At 33.2% G+C, this 13,224-nt stretch overlaps 2 protein-coding genes across 4 annotated transcripts in view; both read right to left on the bottom strand.

The window, feature by feature from the left end:
• heph (polypyrimidine tract-binding protein 1 heph) overlaps nt 1-7,603 on the bottom strand; it is a 613,245-nt gene extending 605,642 nt beyond the window's left edge. For 2 of the 3 annotated variants that reach the window (XM_065347154.1, XM_065347155.1), the window contains exon 1: nt 7,040-7,603. Coding sequence is in view for 1 of the 3 variants with exons in the window: in XM_065347157.1 (XP_065203229.1) it covers nt 7,040-7,083 (44 nt within the window). In the remaining 2 variants the exon portion in view is untranslated. The remainder of the gene's footprint in view (nt 1-7,039) is intronic. The other variant, XM_065347157.1, reaches the window with a different exon arrangement.
• An 899-nt stretch (nt 7,604-8,502) lies between these two features.
• Arl8 (ADP-ribosylation factor-like protein 8) lies at nt 8,503-10,924 on the bottom strand. Its single transcript, XM_065347151.1, has 5 exons — nt 10,547-10,924; nt 10,290-10,444; nt 10,049-10,210; nt 9,833-9,967; nt 8,503-9,748 (listed from the first exon to the last, which is right to left on the bottom strand). Exons 1-4 carry the CDS (start codon nt 10,667-10,669, stop codon nt 9,844-9,846), a joined length of 564 nt encoding a protein of 187 aa, XP_065203223.1. The 5' UTR covers nt 10,670-10,924; the 3' UTR covers nt 8,503-9,748; nt 9,833-9,843.
• Between the last annotated feature and the right edge of the window lie 2,300 nt (nt 10,925-13,224).

Here is a 13,224-nt window from a genome sequence, read left to right as displayed (position 1 = left end):
ACGTAGGTAAATCGAAGGCGATAAAATAGCAAAGCAACAAGAAGGAAAACCGATGGTAAGAGGGTAAGGCGAGGGTGTAATAAGGTTCGCGGTTCGTGTACTCGTATTTGAGAAAACACGCGCCTCCAAATAAATTACAAGACGGTTAAAAGCGCTGTTAAATTCTTTAATTAGTCGGAACGTAATTTACATTCGAGAGCGAGTAACTTTATTTTGCAAAAGAGCTCAAACTATCGCGTACTCTGTACACTTCCTCCTCCAGCGCGATGGCAAAGGTAGCTTTTATATAAACGAGTAAGAGTATACCAACCAACACTTATATACTATGTTAGGTATAGGAATATGAAAACATAACACTAACACACTCGAAATCTAGTGTATATATAAGATATGTCATTGTTGCCATAACATCTTGTTTCGGCGTACATGTGTTTTGGCTTTTATAATGTACACAATACACATACGTTATAAGCGCGAACGAAGAGAAAAGGCGATAAAGCGTTATAATTTTATTATGTAATTCCCTTAACGCGCCCCTGTTACCTTTTTGTCGAGCATTTTGACGGTACAGGGTCTAAAATAATGTTGCTAATTAAGAATCTAACGAATTGCACTCGAGAGTTGTTATGCAAGGTGTATTGGTTGAGATGGCTGAAAATAAGAATAAGATGGAACATTATCTCAAGAATATGGTTATAGGTAGATGTTATAGGGGATCGTTTTTTGGATCGGTGGTAGGAGGGGGTAGGGGCAAATTGTATGTGTCTTCATTGAATTCTATTACTCAAACTTTGAGCAGTATTTGAACAACAATCCTTCAAAAAAATAATCATTTTGATAGCAAAGTTGTCTGGTTCAAAATTTGAATCAATTCTTTCATGACACCAAAAAAAAACAGCAAGATCCACAGCTTTTCAGCCATATTTTAGGTAGATGTCAGGAGTTTGTTTTTTGTTTTCATTTCCATGAAAAATAGATCGAAGGTGGAAGGGGGGCTGAGTGTTTTCCCAGAATTCCATCATTCAGACTTCGAATAGCATTTGAAAAAAAAAATCTTCAAAAAAATTATTTTGGCAGCAGTGTTGTCAGATTTAAAATCTGAATAGGCACCAATTTTTTCATGCCACAAAAAAAAAACACCCAAATCCACAGCTTTTCAGCCATATTTTTTAAGACAAGTTATTACCACCAAAATTTTGCAGACTACCACACACAAATATCGACTTCATGATTCCAAAATATTATTTTAATGGATTTCAGGCATGCTTAATATTTTCTTCGCTTGTCGAAAACGTCTCTCTCGATTCCGTGGGGGGGAGGGGGTGGAGGGTCATATCAACGAAATTTGCTCAAATTTCGTAGCTCGGCTTAGTTTTGGCGATAGATTCAAGTAGTTTGAATAGATTTATGACTTGGATCCGAAATTCACAAATACATATTTTAATTTTTGAGGGCTAGAGGGAGATGAAAATAGTGAAAAAGGTCCAGTTAGAAATCTATTAAAAAGAAGCACAAAATTTGAAACTAATTAGGAAAGATCAGGAGTTTCGTGTTTTTCAATTATGGAAAAACTTTGTACGTATAATGCCAACTGCTCAACAAATCGACTTTAAGAACTCAAGTTCGGTTTCACATCTTAGCAGTTAGGGGGGGGGGGCTCATGAATGTGCCTTTTGAGGGTGTGGACTTATTAATGTCTATCCCTTCTCACCACCTTTTCACCCTTTTTTAATGGTTACAATTTGGCTTAATGGAAACTTGAACCACTTTTTTTCATCTTTAGAATTTTTACAATAACTGTGATGAAAAGTGATGATGACGAAATTTCATATTTTCGGCAGAAAAATAAGCGAAAGTCGCCAAAATTACTATTTTCAGAGCAAAATACAAACAAACGGTCAAACACAGCTGATTTATACACATTAGTTCTAATTTACTGAGTTTTTTCAAAAAACGGTGGCTCAGCCGGGGGAGGGGGATTCCGATGCGTTTCGCATCGTGAATCATGACTAGTGGTGAAAAAAAATTACTCAAAAATTATTCAAAAATTCTTCCAAAATAGGCAAAACCAATCCGAAACGAAATATTTTCCTAACAACTGCACAAAAATGTATTTAACAAACAATAAGTAATTTACCTAAACTGAAAAATACCTCCGAAAAATGTTTCAAAAATTCATTAAAAAATTTACTCAGGAAAATGAAAAAATGATTTACTCAAGAACAAGTACAAGAGCTCCTCAAAACCCAGACATCACACTCATATTGTAAATAAGTTTCCTCAAACTAATGAAATCTCCAGAATGTATGTTCAAAAATTTACTTGAGATCAAAAAAACATCTGGAAATTTTTTCCAAAATTGCTCGAAAACCAATCCAAGACGAAACAGATCTCACAAAAATGCATTCCAACATACACAAATCTACCTTGGTTCGAAAAAATTACCCATTTTTTTTTTAAATTCATAAAAAAAACTTACTCAATTCAAAGAAACGAAAAATGGATTCCAGTATGTCTATGTACTTACAAATACAGGAGCTCACCAAAATTCAAAAAACACGCCCATATCGTAACTGAATTTCTTCAAAATAGGGAAATCTACAGAAATATTTTCAAAAGTTTACTCAAAATCAAAATAACATCTGGAAATGTTTTCTAAAATTGCTCGAAAACCAACTCAGGACGAAGTATTGAAAAATCTCACAAAAATGCATTCAAACGTATAAAAATCTATTCTGGCTCGTAAAAAATTTACCCATTTTTTAAAAATTCATCAAAAAACTCCGAAAAAATAATTCAAGTATTTACAAATACAGGAACTCACCAAAATCAAAAAACACACCCATATCGTAATCGAGTCCCTTCAAAATAGGGACATCTTCAGAAACATATTGTTTAAAAATTTACTCAAAATTCTTTCAAAATTGCTCAAAAACTCAGTCAAATTGAAATAATCTTCAAAAATTGCACTTATTCAAAAAAAACACAGCCTGAATTCGAAAATCTCAAGACGAAAAAATGACCTTCTACACGGTCAGGAGACGGAGTTCGTGAAAAAATAAAGAATTCTTCAGAATTACATACAAAAAGTAACAGAAAATAAACATAAAACTGCAAAAATGCATCGAAAATTATCAACAAAAAAAATTGGGGCATTTAACCAACCCCCCCCCCCCCCCCTTCTTCCCACAACACACCACAGGCAACAGTCATAGCCCAGCTATCTCAAGATTATTCATTTTCAATTTTTAAATCTAAAAAATTCTCCAACGAAACAGATTTTTACTCCAACCTCTCCCCCCCCCCCAAATGGACTTCAATGAGGTCAAAATTATTCTAAATATTTGTTTTTTATTCTAATGTACTTATATCTTTTGGTTAGCATGAAAGATATCAATGTGACGACATTTCAAAATTTTGAGTATATTTAGCACATTCAGCTTCTCCTGATTTATTTGAAAATCATCATACTCCCAATGAACCTCCACGAGGTTAAAATTATTCTTGTATGTTCACAGAGTCCACAAAAACCAGAATTTATGCACATTTTTCTCTTTGTCTGGTCTCAATTTCGGAGGGAAATGCTCAGTTCATCTCAAAATTGTTTCCATCAGGGAAATTTTCAAGTGTCAAATTGAAAAAATCTACGAGAAATCTTGTACCAGTGATTTTTCTCCATGCCCAAAATTTAAGTGGTAACAAAACATCAAAATGTTAATTAATTTTTATAATAATGAATCTAGTGGTATTGTTATTCGATATTCGTCTGTTTCAGTTTTGATGTTGATGGTTTAGCTATCATTACAACAAAATTTATACGTTTTTCAGAATTTTATCAGGTGCTCATATGATTATTTTATGCTTGAAGAATGTTATTTCAGCCACTTATCTTGACATAAATTAAATACGAAACAAATTCTCCGATGAGGAAGTTCGCCCCAAGTTACAAGACAGGTCAACGTTTGCAAAATTTAACAAATTAAGTAATCGCACTCGATATTTTACACGATTAGATTTCAAAAAAAAAAAAAAAAAAAAATCTGAACTTAAAATACTACATGTTTTTTTTCAATTTCCCTTTATTTTCATTCTTACTTCTGAAAATAACGAAGCTTCAAGAAATTAAAAATAATATCAGCTTTAAACAACTGAATAATCTTTCTCATTTTTTCATGAAAACTAGGGGGCTTCGCCCCCTAGGTCGCTCCGCGACCTCCGCCTCCATAACTCGCGCACTCGCTTCGCTCGTGCTGCTCGCCCTGGCCCTCGCTTCGCTCAGGCCTCTCGCCCCTCCGGGGCTCACTTTTTTAACAACTCAACTCATACCCCTGCTCCTAAATGCAAATCAGCTGAAATGTGTCAATAGCAAATTCTACTCTGGTTCTAAAGTACAATGTTTAAAAAATTCAAGTTTGAACAATATTTCTATCAATTTCTACAATGAATTAACGACATTTTTTTTCTCAAAAAACTTACATCTATTCACTTCAGATTTATACTTGGGGTATTGAATTACCCTGGTATACTTACTGACTTGATAATTAGGTATCATCATTTTTTAGGAGTTAAATTTCTGAAATTCTATATGTAAAATTGGGTAGAAAATTTTTTAAAATTTTTGTAAAATGATGGCTTAAAATGAGTAGGTAGTGAGTATGCTGCAGTAATTCAATCCTATTAAATGAAAATCTGAGGTAGGATAGTCTTTGTATCCCAAGTATAGAAACCCTACCAGTGGTGGCTTAGCTAAGAGAGGGACGTGACTTGAGCCACCCCCCCCCCCCGCGAGTGAAAATTAGAAATAATGCACGCAACAATGAACCGTTTTTTCGTTTTTTCGACCCATTTTTTTCAACAAATTTTCGCTCTCACTTCACTTGAGCAGTAATTGCACCTTCATTTCCATACAAATTATCATACATTACGAAGGGTTTCCATTACATTACCTCTAATTTCGATTTTTCATACCTAAAAATCTGGTTTTGCCCTCTCTTTGAGAAAATTCTGGCTACACTGTACTGAACCCTTCTCCATCTTCACTTTAACTTTTTTACAAACAATGTTCCACTAAACATTTAAATTTGTGCTGTTGAAATAAAATCCTAACCCAAAAATGATCTCAAGTGTAGAACCTCCTCTCCTTATTATTTTAACAGACACCACATTCCAGTTTTGAAAAAAATAAAATACTATAGCAATGAATGTAACTCGCAACACAACAAACAACAACATCATTCCCTCCTCAACACCCCTACGCTGTATACACGCCCACATAGCAACGTTCTGAGTGTATTGTTGTCGGTGTGCATTGTAATACGTGCATTTATAAACAATAGAGAAAGTGTTTTTTCAATTTTTTCGGCCTTTAATTTGAAAAATTCCGACTTTTTTTTCTTGATGACATATCTACACGTCAAAAGGAACGTTTGAAAAAAAAATTGTCGAAATCGGTTCGATAGAAAAGGCTGGCGAACTCTATCAAGGTTTCTACTCGAAATTCTATTGTTTAAACACAATAGAAAACGTGTTTTTTCAATTTTTTCGGCCCTTAATTTCAAAATTTTCGATTTTTTTTTCTTGATGACATATCTACACGTTAAAAGGAACGTTTAAAAAAAAATTTGTTGAAATCGGTTCAGTAGAAAAGGCTAGCGGACTCTATCAAGGTTTTCCTTCAAACATCTTTTAATATATAAGGATGAACGTATAAAAATCGTAGAAAATTGTTATCCAAGTTCAGATCATGAACGTCTACTTGAAACCTTATCTGATCTTCATACGAGCAAAAAAAAACCATTCACATCGATGAAAACATCACCATAATCAAATAGGTACCAAAAAACTCATTCATCAAATAAAAAGCATCTTTAATGCTCAAATTCACCCATAAAATAATTCGATAACACCTAAAGTCTCATCCAAACAACCCTCCAACAACACGAAAGGTATTAAAAAACACCTTATTCGCAGGTAAACACACACCATCTAACGTTGTTTATAACCTGTTGAGTATAACCTTACCAGTACCTACAGCTTTAGATAAAGAAGATTCTACTATTTCGCTGAAAATGAACGTTTGATATTTGAAACTCTTAGATCGAACTAAACTTCGTATTCAATCTGTATTCGAATTACACTCTCAAATACACGCAAGTTCGTTCAGCATGGTTCATTTTAATCGAAATACGAGCAAAGCTACGACATACACCTGCTCGATACATTATTGCAGGTTAAAATTACCCATCGCTAATTTGATAACGATCAAAATCCACTCGAATAGAACTCAAACGTATTCAATACACGACATCTTTCAACCATCTAGCAGAAAAAAACAAGATTGCAAATGAAAACTTGAGAATGCGATAATTTGCTGGCAATACGGTTCGTTATCATCCGTAGACCTTTATCGATTTTAACACGACAAAAAGGTTCTATAGAAATACAGCAAGCAAAAGCGTCGTTCACGGTCACATTTTACTTCCAACGTTTAAACCTGCTCAATTTTAAACACTATTCTACAATGTTGGGTTTTTCTGCAATTAAACGATAACGGTTTGCATGCTTATTCCTTGGCACATGTTAATTTCGAGTTAACCGCCATAAATTATCAGCTTTCATAACCAAACATGAAACGCTCGCATATCACGAGCTCGTAATATTCTGTTTTGGTACTCGAATTTAGCCCATAATACTCGATAATTGCAATAAAATTCATTCGATTTGGATTCAAAATGTGCTAGCACATGTTAGAATCGAGAATTGACGAAATAACGTGATAATAGAAGGCTGAAATGTTACATTGAAAAGCTGTTTGTTATCAGTTATCACTCCAAAACGATTATTGATTTTTTTGGCTAAAAGTGCTCTGTAGCTTTGTTCGTGGTTATATTACCACTCAAACTTGATCATATCGTATTCGATGCATATTTATGTAAAATTATGTACGTTCAAGCGAACCTGGGGGCATGCTCGTCACTTCGAATGGTGCAATTAAATACTCAAAATAAATACTAATTACGACTGAATATGAAAAGCTTACCCATTCATCTGTTTGTACATTGTTTCTTCGTTGGAATTCACCATTAAATCGCTAAAATTCACAATCACTCCGATAAAACACCGAAAATCGAGGTACAGCCGAAACGTGGTACCATAAAACTTCAGAATATTATTGATTCGAAATCGAATTCGACAAAAAAAAAGCTCCAAGACACGATTGCGTTATTCTTACTACACAACTTTACCGTTTAAAACTCTTCTTAAGCTTCGAAATAGCTCAATTAACCGAAATTATGGCCAAATCTCGAGCAAGATTTCACGAAGCAACAAGCAGATTATCGAATAGAGTAGAATCAGATGTAAACAAAAGCTGGTCGCGTGCTTGTTGCTTCCGATACATCGATTTATGAAAAATTACTCTCGTATTGCGAGAAGATGATTAAAGCTTACCCATGCGTATGATCTAATTAATAGTTATATAATTTTTCTCGATTAATAAACACTTAATTATATAAATTCACTGCGATAAAACCGAACAACTGAACGATATCAAACAAGTGGTAAAAATAGCGATTTATCATGACCGTGGGCGTTCCCTATAAACAACGAACAAAATGGCGATTGGTGAATCCAAACGCGCGCCAAATTTAAACCTGCATATATCAACTTGTATAACATTTTTTGAAAATTTTATCGCATATTGGTCATTCCATTTTCCGTGGTGATGAATATATTAACAAATCATGTTTCCTTTCGTGTTAATCGTGCAATAAAATATCATTCATTTCAGCAGTTTTCAATTACAGAGCTGGCAACCTTTCTGAGAATTTTTACAGGAAGCTGATTGTGGTTGAAAAACGATTACTTTGCTGTATTTGAATATTACTTATGATTATCGTACCTGTTCTCTAGTTCTACCTTCTACGGTCAAGAAACGAGAGAATTATCATTTCATAAATTGAATAATAAAGAATCAAGTTTGTGACCAATTCAACTTCTCATAACTAACTGAACTTGTGCTTCTTTCTGACGATGATGACTTCTTTCTACGTACAAAATGTATCAAAAAATATCCTTTCAGATACTCGCAAAGTTTACTAATATTTCCACATCTCGTTCGTACCATTTTCAACGTAATTTTGCAATTCATTCGATATTAAATTCAGTAAAATAAAACCTCATCAATACAGAAACTGAAACATATACGTATTTACATTCGTTCTCATTTATAAGTAACGATCCTTCAATTTGTCGCTGTTATCTGAAATCATCATCTCACCTATTATCAATGAAAAAGACAACACTCAACACTGGAATAAAATCAATTTCAGTCAATTATATAAATGCCTAAATTAATATTTCGCAATCACACCGCACTTATCGTACACTTTCAAAGAACAGTTACGCCCCATTTACTCCACGCAGACGGTCTCTCATTGATAACCGCATTGAATTTAATCTTCAACTCGACGCTAATTGCTCATTAATCAGACATAATGAAAATATACGTCATATTAATATATTTAAATTTTACATATAGTACTTAGGTAAATAACGAAATACAAATCACGATATTGCAAAAAGCACACATGTAAATACACCAAGCATTTCACAATTCGCTGCCTTCGACTAATTATTATTCTATATTTTGTAAAATTATTATCGTTCAATCAACAGTACCGTTTAGTTCTTGATTTCCGAGACGACAATACTGGTAACTAATTACAATAACATGGCGAAAGAAGCATACGAATTGGGGAAACTTTAACATGAAAAAATGCTCGATACATTGGTCGTTTTCGAAAAACAAAATTTTCAACGGAAATCAGAAACATCATGTTTGTACAAAAGTTCACCTTGGGTTAGGAAAAAAGTAAATAAAAATAAAGAAAAACCGAGATAGAAAAAAAACATAAAAAGAAAAATATAAAGAAATTGAATATTTAAAAAATAATAACGACTAGTTATTACCTAGCGCTGATAAAATATAAGGAGAAAAATATTAAAAAGTATATTACAAAATTATAAAATAATGTCATCCTGTAATACAAGAATATCGAAATTTTAAGGCCTAGTCTTTGTAAAATTGAAAAAAAAAAGATTTCCCCTAACGCAGATCCATATCTATTATAATATTATTAGGTTATAAACGAATATTTATGCTGTTCACACGTAGGTATGTAATAAGGTATATATGATAACAGATTAATAATTGATGAAAATCAACACATCGCATCGTAAGCATCTGACTTAATAAATAGAAATTCTGCAATTGACATGTTGACATCAAACACATCGGACTTGACAAAAAATTATTTCGGAGTAGTGGTATATACTTATAATCAAAGGAAAAACAAAATAAAGACTAGTTGAGGGGAAAAATGAATATTTACACAGACGAAACTGTGCTCAACGAAACGCTCGACGTAGTATCTAAATACAATAATAAAAGGTGTTGAATACTTTCTCGAGTACAAATGGATGAAAATTTGACTAAAATTTTTCCCGAATAAGTGCACAATAATAGGCACTAATTTCAGTACGTGGTGAAAATTTTAGAGAAATTTTACGACTGATAAATCCATATGATACGATTCGTTCATAGCGCAGGTGCTCTGAACGCAGTATTCACACGTGCGCATGTAATTTACAAATGCAAACCGATGTATTCGTATCATCCAATTGGCATAATTGTGAAAAAAAAGCGGAATGGCCTACGAGAATGGTGTTTAACATCCTAGCGTTGAATCTGTAACAAAACCGTAGTGTTAATTTTAACAAGCTGTTCAACAACTGAGAGTATTCTTCGGTAACCGTAGACTGTAAAACTTACTTCAGAAACTATTAACGTACTGCGTTTGATTTGGAATGAGCGATCAGCCATTGTAAAGTTATATCAATATTTTCTTTTTCTTTACAAGATATCGAATAGCAACAAATCTCACGATCTTGAATAGCATTCAGGTTCCTACGTAATATATAATTTTCAGAGATTAAGACCATATGTAAAGCTTTTCAAACGGAATAAAAGTTAGGTTAATTAGCTTACATTCTATCGATAAGATCCTTCTCATCGAGAGCATTCGGTAAGTCTCGTTTATTTCCTAAAACCAGCACAGGAATACCCATCAATTGAGGTTTATCGATCAAATTGTGAAGCTCGTTCCTTGATCCTTCAAGTTTATCTAAATCAGCTGCATCTACCATGTACCTAAAAATACCATTGAATAAAGTAAGATGAACGGTTTACTTATCGAAAATTCATTTCATTCACTGCATAGGTAACTTACACAATTGCATTAACGCCACGACAATATCTTTCCCACATTGATCGAAATCGAGGCTGTCCACCTATATCCCAAACTTTTATAGTAACGTTGCCTTTGGTTATTTTTCTCATATTGAATCCAACGGTGGGGATTGTATCTTGATTGAATTGACCGGACTGGAAAATGAAAAATCGAAAATGATGTAAACATAATGAACCTACATATGTAAATAGATGATCGTGCTGAAAACAAACTTCGGGGCTAGGTAATATACTTACTGCGATTACGTTCACAAATGTAGTCTTGCCAGAATTCTGTAAACCAACCAATGTCAGTTCCATTTCTTCCTTCCAGAAGAGGCTTTTGAACCAGTCTAAAATTCTGTTAATTAAGGCCAGCATGATTGATAAACTTGATTAGAATTGCTAAAGATTGACTACACAAGCATAAGCTGTACGAGAGGGTTAGATATAAAACTTGAGCACTGGAACCAAGTACAAATTCAACATAATGTCATTTTGTTACTTTCAATAATTCATTGTGTGGATTGTAAAATCATAACGGAACAAGATTATACAATTAATTTGAACTGAATTTTAATAAAAATCGTACAGAATTCGACGCACAATAATAAAATGTATTTTGATAACAATGTTTTGTAAAAAATGAATGAAGGAAGCCCACTTGAAAAAGTTTACCTGCCTTGGTGTATAAAAGTGACGCAGCATCGAACATTTTTATACATAGAGGTCGCTTTCGCTTTCCAATAATCCAAATTTTCAAATTCTGAGTCGACTTTCTGAGTTCTGACTTCTGAGTTCTGATTTTTTTGTCATATTCAAAATAAATTTCAAAATTCAAAAATTGAATTAAATTTGGTTTGGAAAAATCAATAGGTTGAATTGAATTGAAATCGAGTACAGAGCTACAGACAGTGACTCGTGTGTCTCATTGATTTATTTTTTGATTTTTTTGATACAAAGATGAACGTGAAAGTGCATTGATGAGTGAATGATCAGAAGTTAGAAATCTGATGTAAAAGTAAAACCGAATCAATTTTTAGAGATTATACTTACTAAACAGAAAAATATGAGCTAGTACTTAGTAGTACTAGCCTACTAGGTACTCACACTAGCTCCTGGGATGACGAATTGACGATGACACAATTTTATTTTCAGGTCATTTTTCGACTTTTTCGAGCTACCTACTCTACTTACATCTCCACAAAAATAAGAAGACTCAATCGGTAGAAAGAAATGCACAAAGACAAAATAGATCTAGGTATAGGTAGGTACTTCGAAAATTTGAAAATGAATTTATATGCACCTATTGTCACAATTTCATACAAAAAAATACCGATAGCAGGTTCTAGGACCAAATAAATGAAATGATTGAATTGTGAGAAACAGGAATATAAATATAAGTTATATAATTTATGAGAAATTCGCCTTTATACCAGAAGGATGAAAAAAAAGTTACAAAGCAAAGCCGAAGGTAATGGAGTAAACTTTTGCTGATGGACGAAATTAATGAATATTGAATATTATTCTATTAAAAAGCAGAACATTGGCATATTTTACACTATCAGGTGCAACAAATGCAATTTTCAATCGTACAAAACTGGCATATTTGTCAACTTATGCGCCAAATCATAAATTAGTTGAATTTTCAAAAACTGAAATAACTTATACCAATCAGTCTATCTAGACTCTAGGGACAGAGTCAGCAAATGAAAAATGATTTTTTCTGGAGTACAGAGATATTTTCGATTTTTCGTCAATTTGATGAGTAGGTATGGTCATGAAATTGCGTGTCTATAAAAAAATTAAAGAAATGCAAAAGAATGATTTAGAATAGTTACCAGAGCAAGGCGATGACATACGTAATGCGATTTTTTCAAATCAACTCCTGACATGAAGAATCAAGAAGTTAAGTTTCTCAATTTTATTTGAACAATTTCAAGTAATGAAGTAAATAATCAAACTCGAGAAAGTTTTTTTTTCTGCCAGCGAGAAAGTACCTGAAAATAACTACTGACTAAAAAAATACAAAAACGAAACCTACGTAACTACCCAGAACTATTCACAAAATTCCTGTTCGAAGATAGAGTCTGGTTCCTTTACAAATGTAAATTTTTAATTTAAGTAAAAATGTCATTGAAACATCAAATTACATAGGCTTGGTTAATTAGAAAAAACTCGAGATTAGTTATTTACCACTAAACTATTAGTAAATATTATCTACTTGAAAAGGAACCTCTCAAGTTGTCTGCCTCTAATTTGAACGAGTCCGTGATTTTTGGAATGAGCGTAGTCTGAAACTTCCATAACCAAAAATTTAGTGGCCCAAATTCGGTAATTTTTCGATTTTTGGCGAATTTTCAAAGTTTGAACATTCAAAAATGACCCTATTTGGCGATTTATTTATTTTTTTTTAAATTTCTATTCAGCATGATAAATATTGAACTTGAAACTAATATCACAACTTCTCTGAACGAAATTTAGTCACTTCTGGGCAATCAGGGGCCTCCAGCGCAATTTTCTATTTCTTTTGAATTTTTGAATTTTTCCAGACAGCGTGGAAATTAGTTTGGTTGTGTTTAATTCTTAACGATTTAAAGGAGTTCATTCAGATTCAAAGAGCTGATTTCCAAGCAAACAGGCGGACACCTCGAGTGCGTTTTTTTAACAGCATAATCTAAAACATCAAAAATTCTCTATCTAAATGAAAATTTTTGAAATTTGTAAGAATAACTATTATATGTCTCAAAGCAACGCCTCGACTTCGAATTTGACCATTTTGACTTATTCTGGAGCCTCCAGCGCGATTTTCGTTTTTTCCAGAATTTGAAAAATTTTCTGCGGAAGACGCGAGAATTATATGGGCTGCGGATGCTATCGAGTTGGGCTTATTCCCGAATTGCTTCAGGAGTTTGTTAAGAGTGTGTTTTTCCGGT

Source organism: Planococcus citri, chromosome 1, assembly GCF_950023065.1.
Source record: "Planococcus citri chromosome 1, ihPlaCitr1.1, whole genome shotgun sequence".
In the NCBI taxonomy this organism is placed as follows: domain Eukaryota; kingdom Metazoa; phylum Arthropoda; class Insecta; order Hemiptera; family Pseudococcidae; genus Planococcus; species Planococcus citri.
This window is presented reverse-complemented; position numbering and strand designations above follow the sequence as displayed.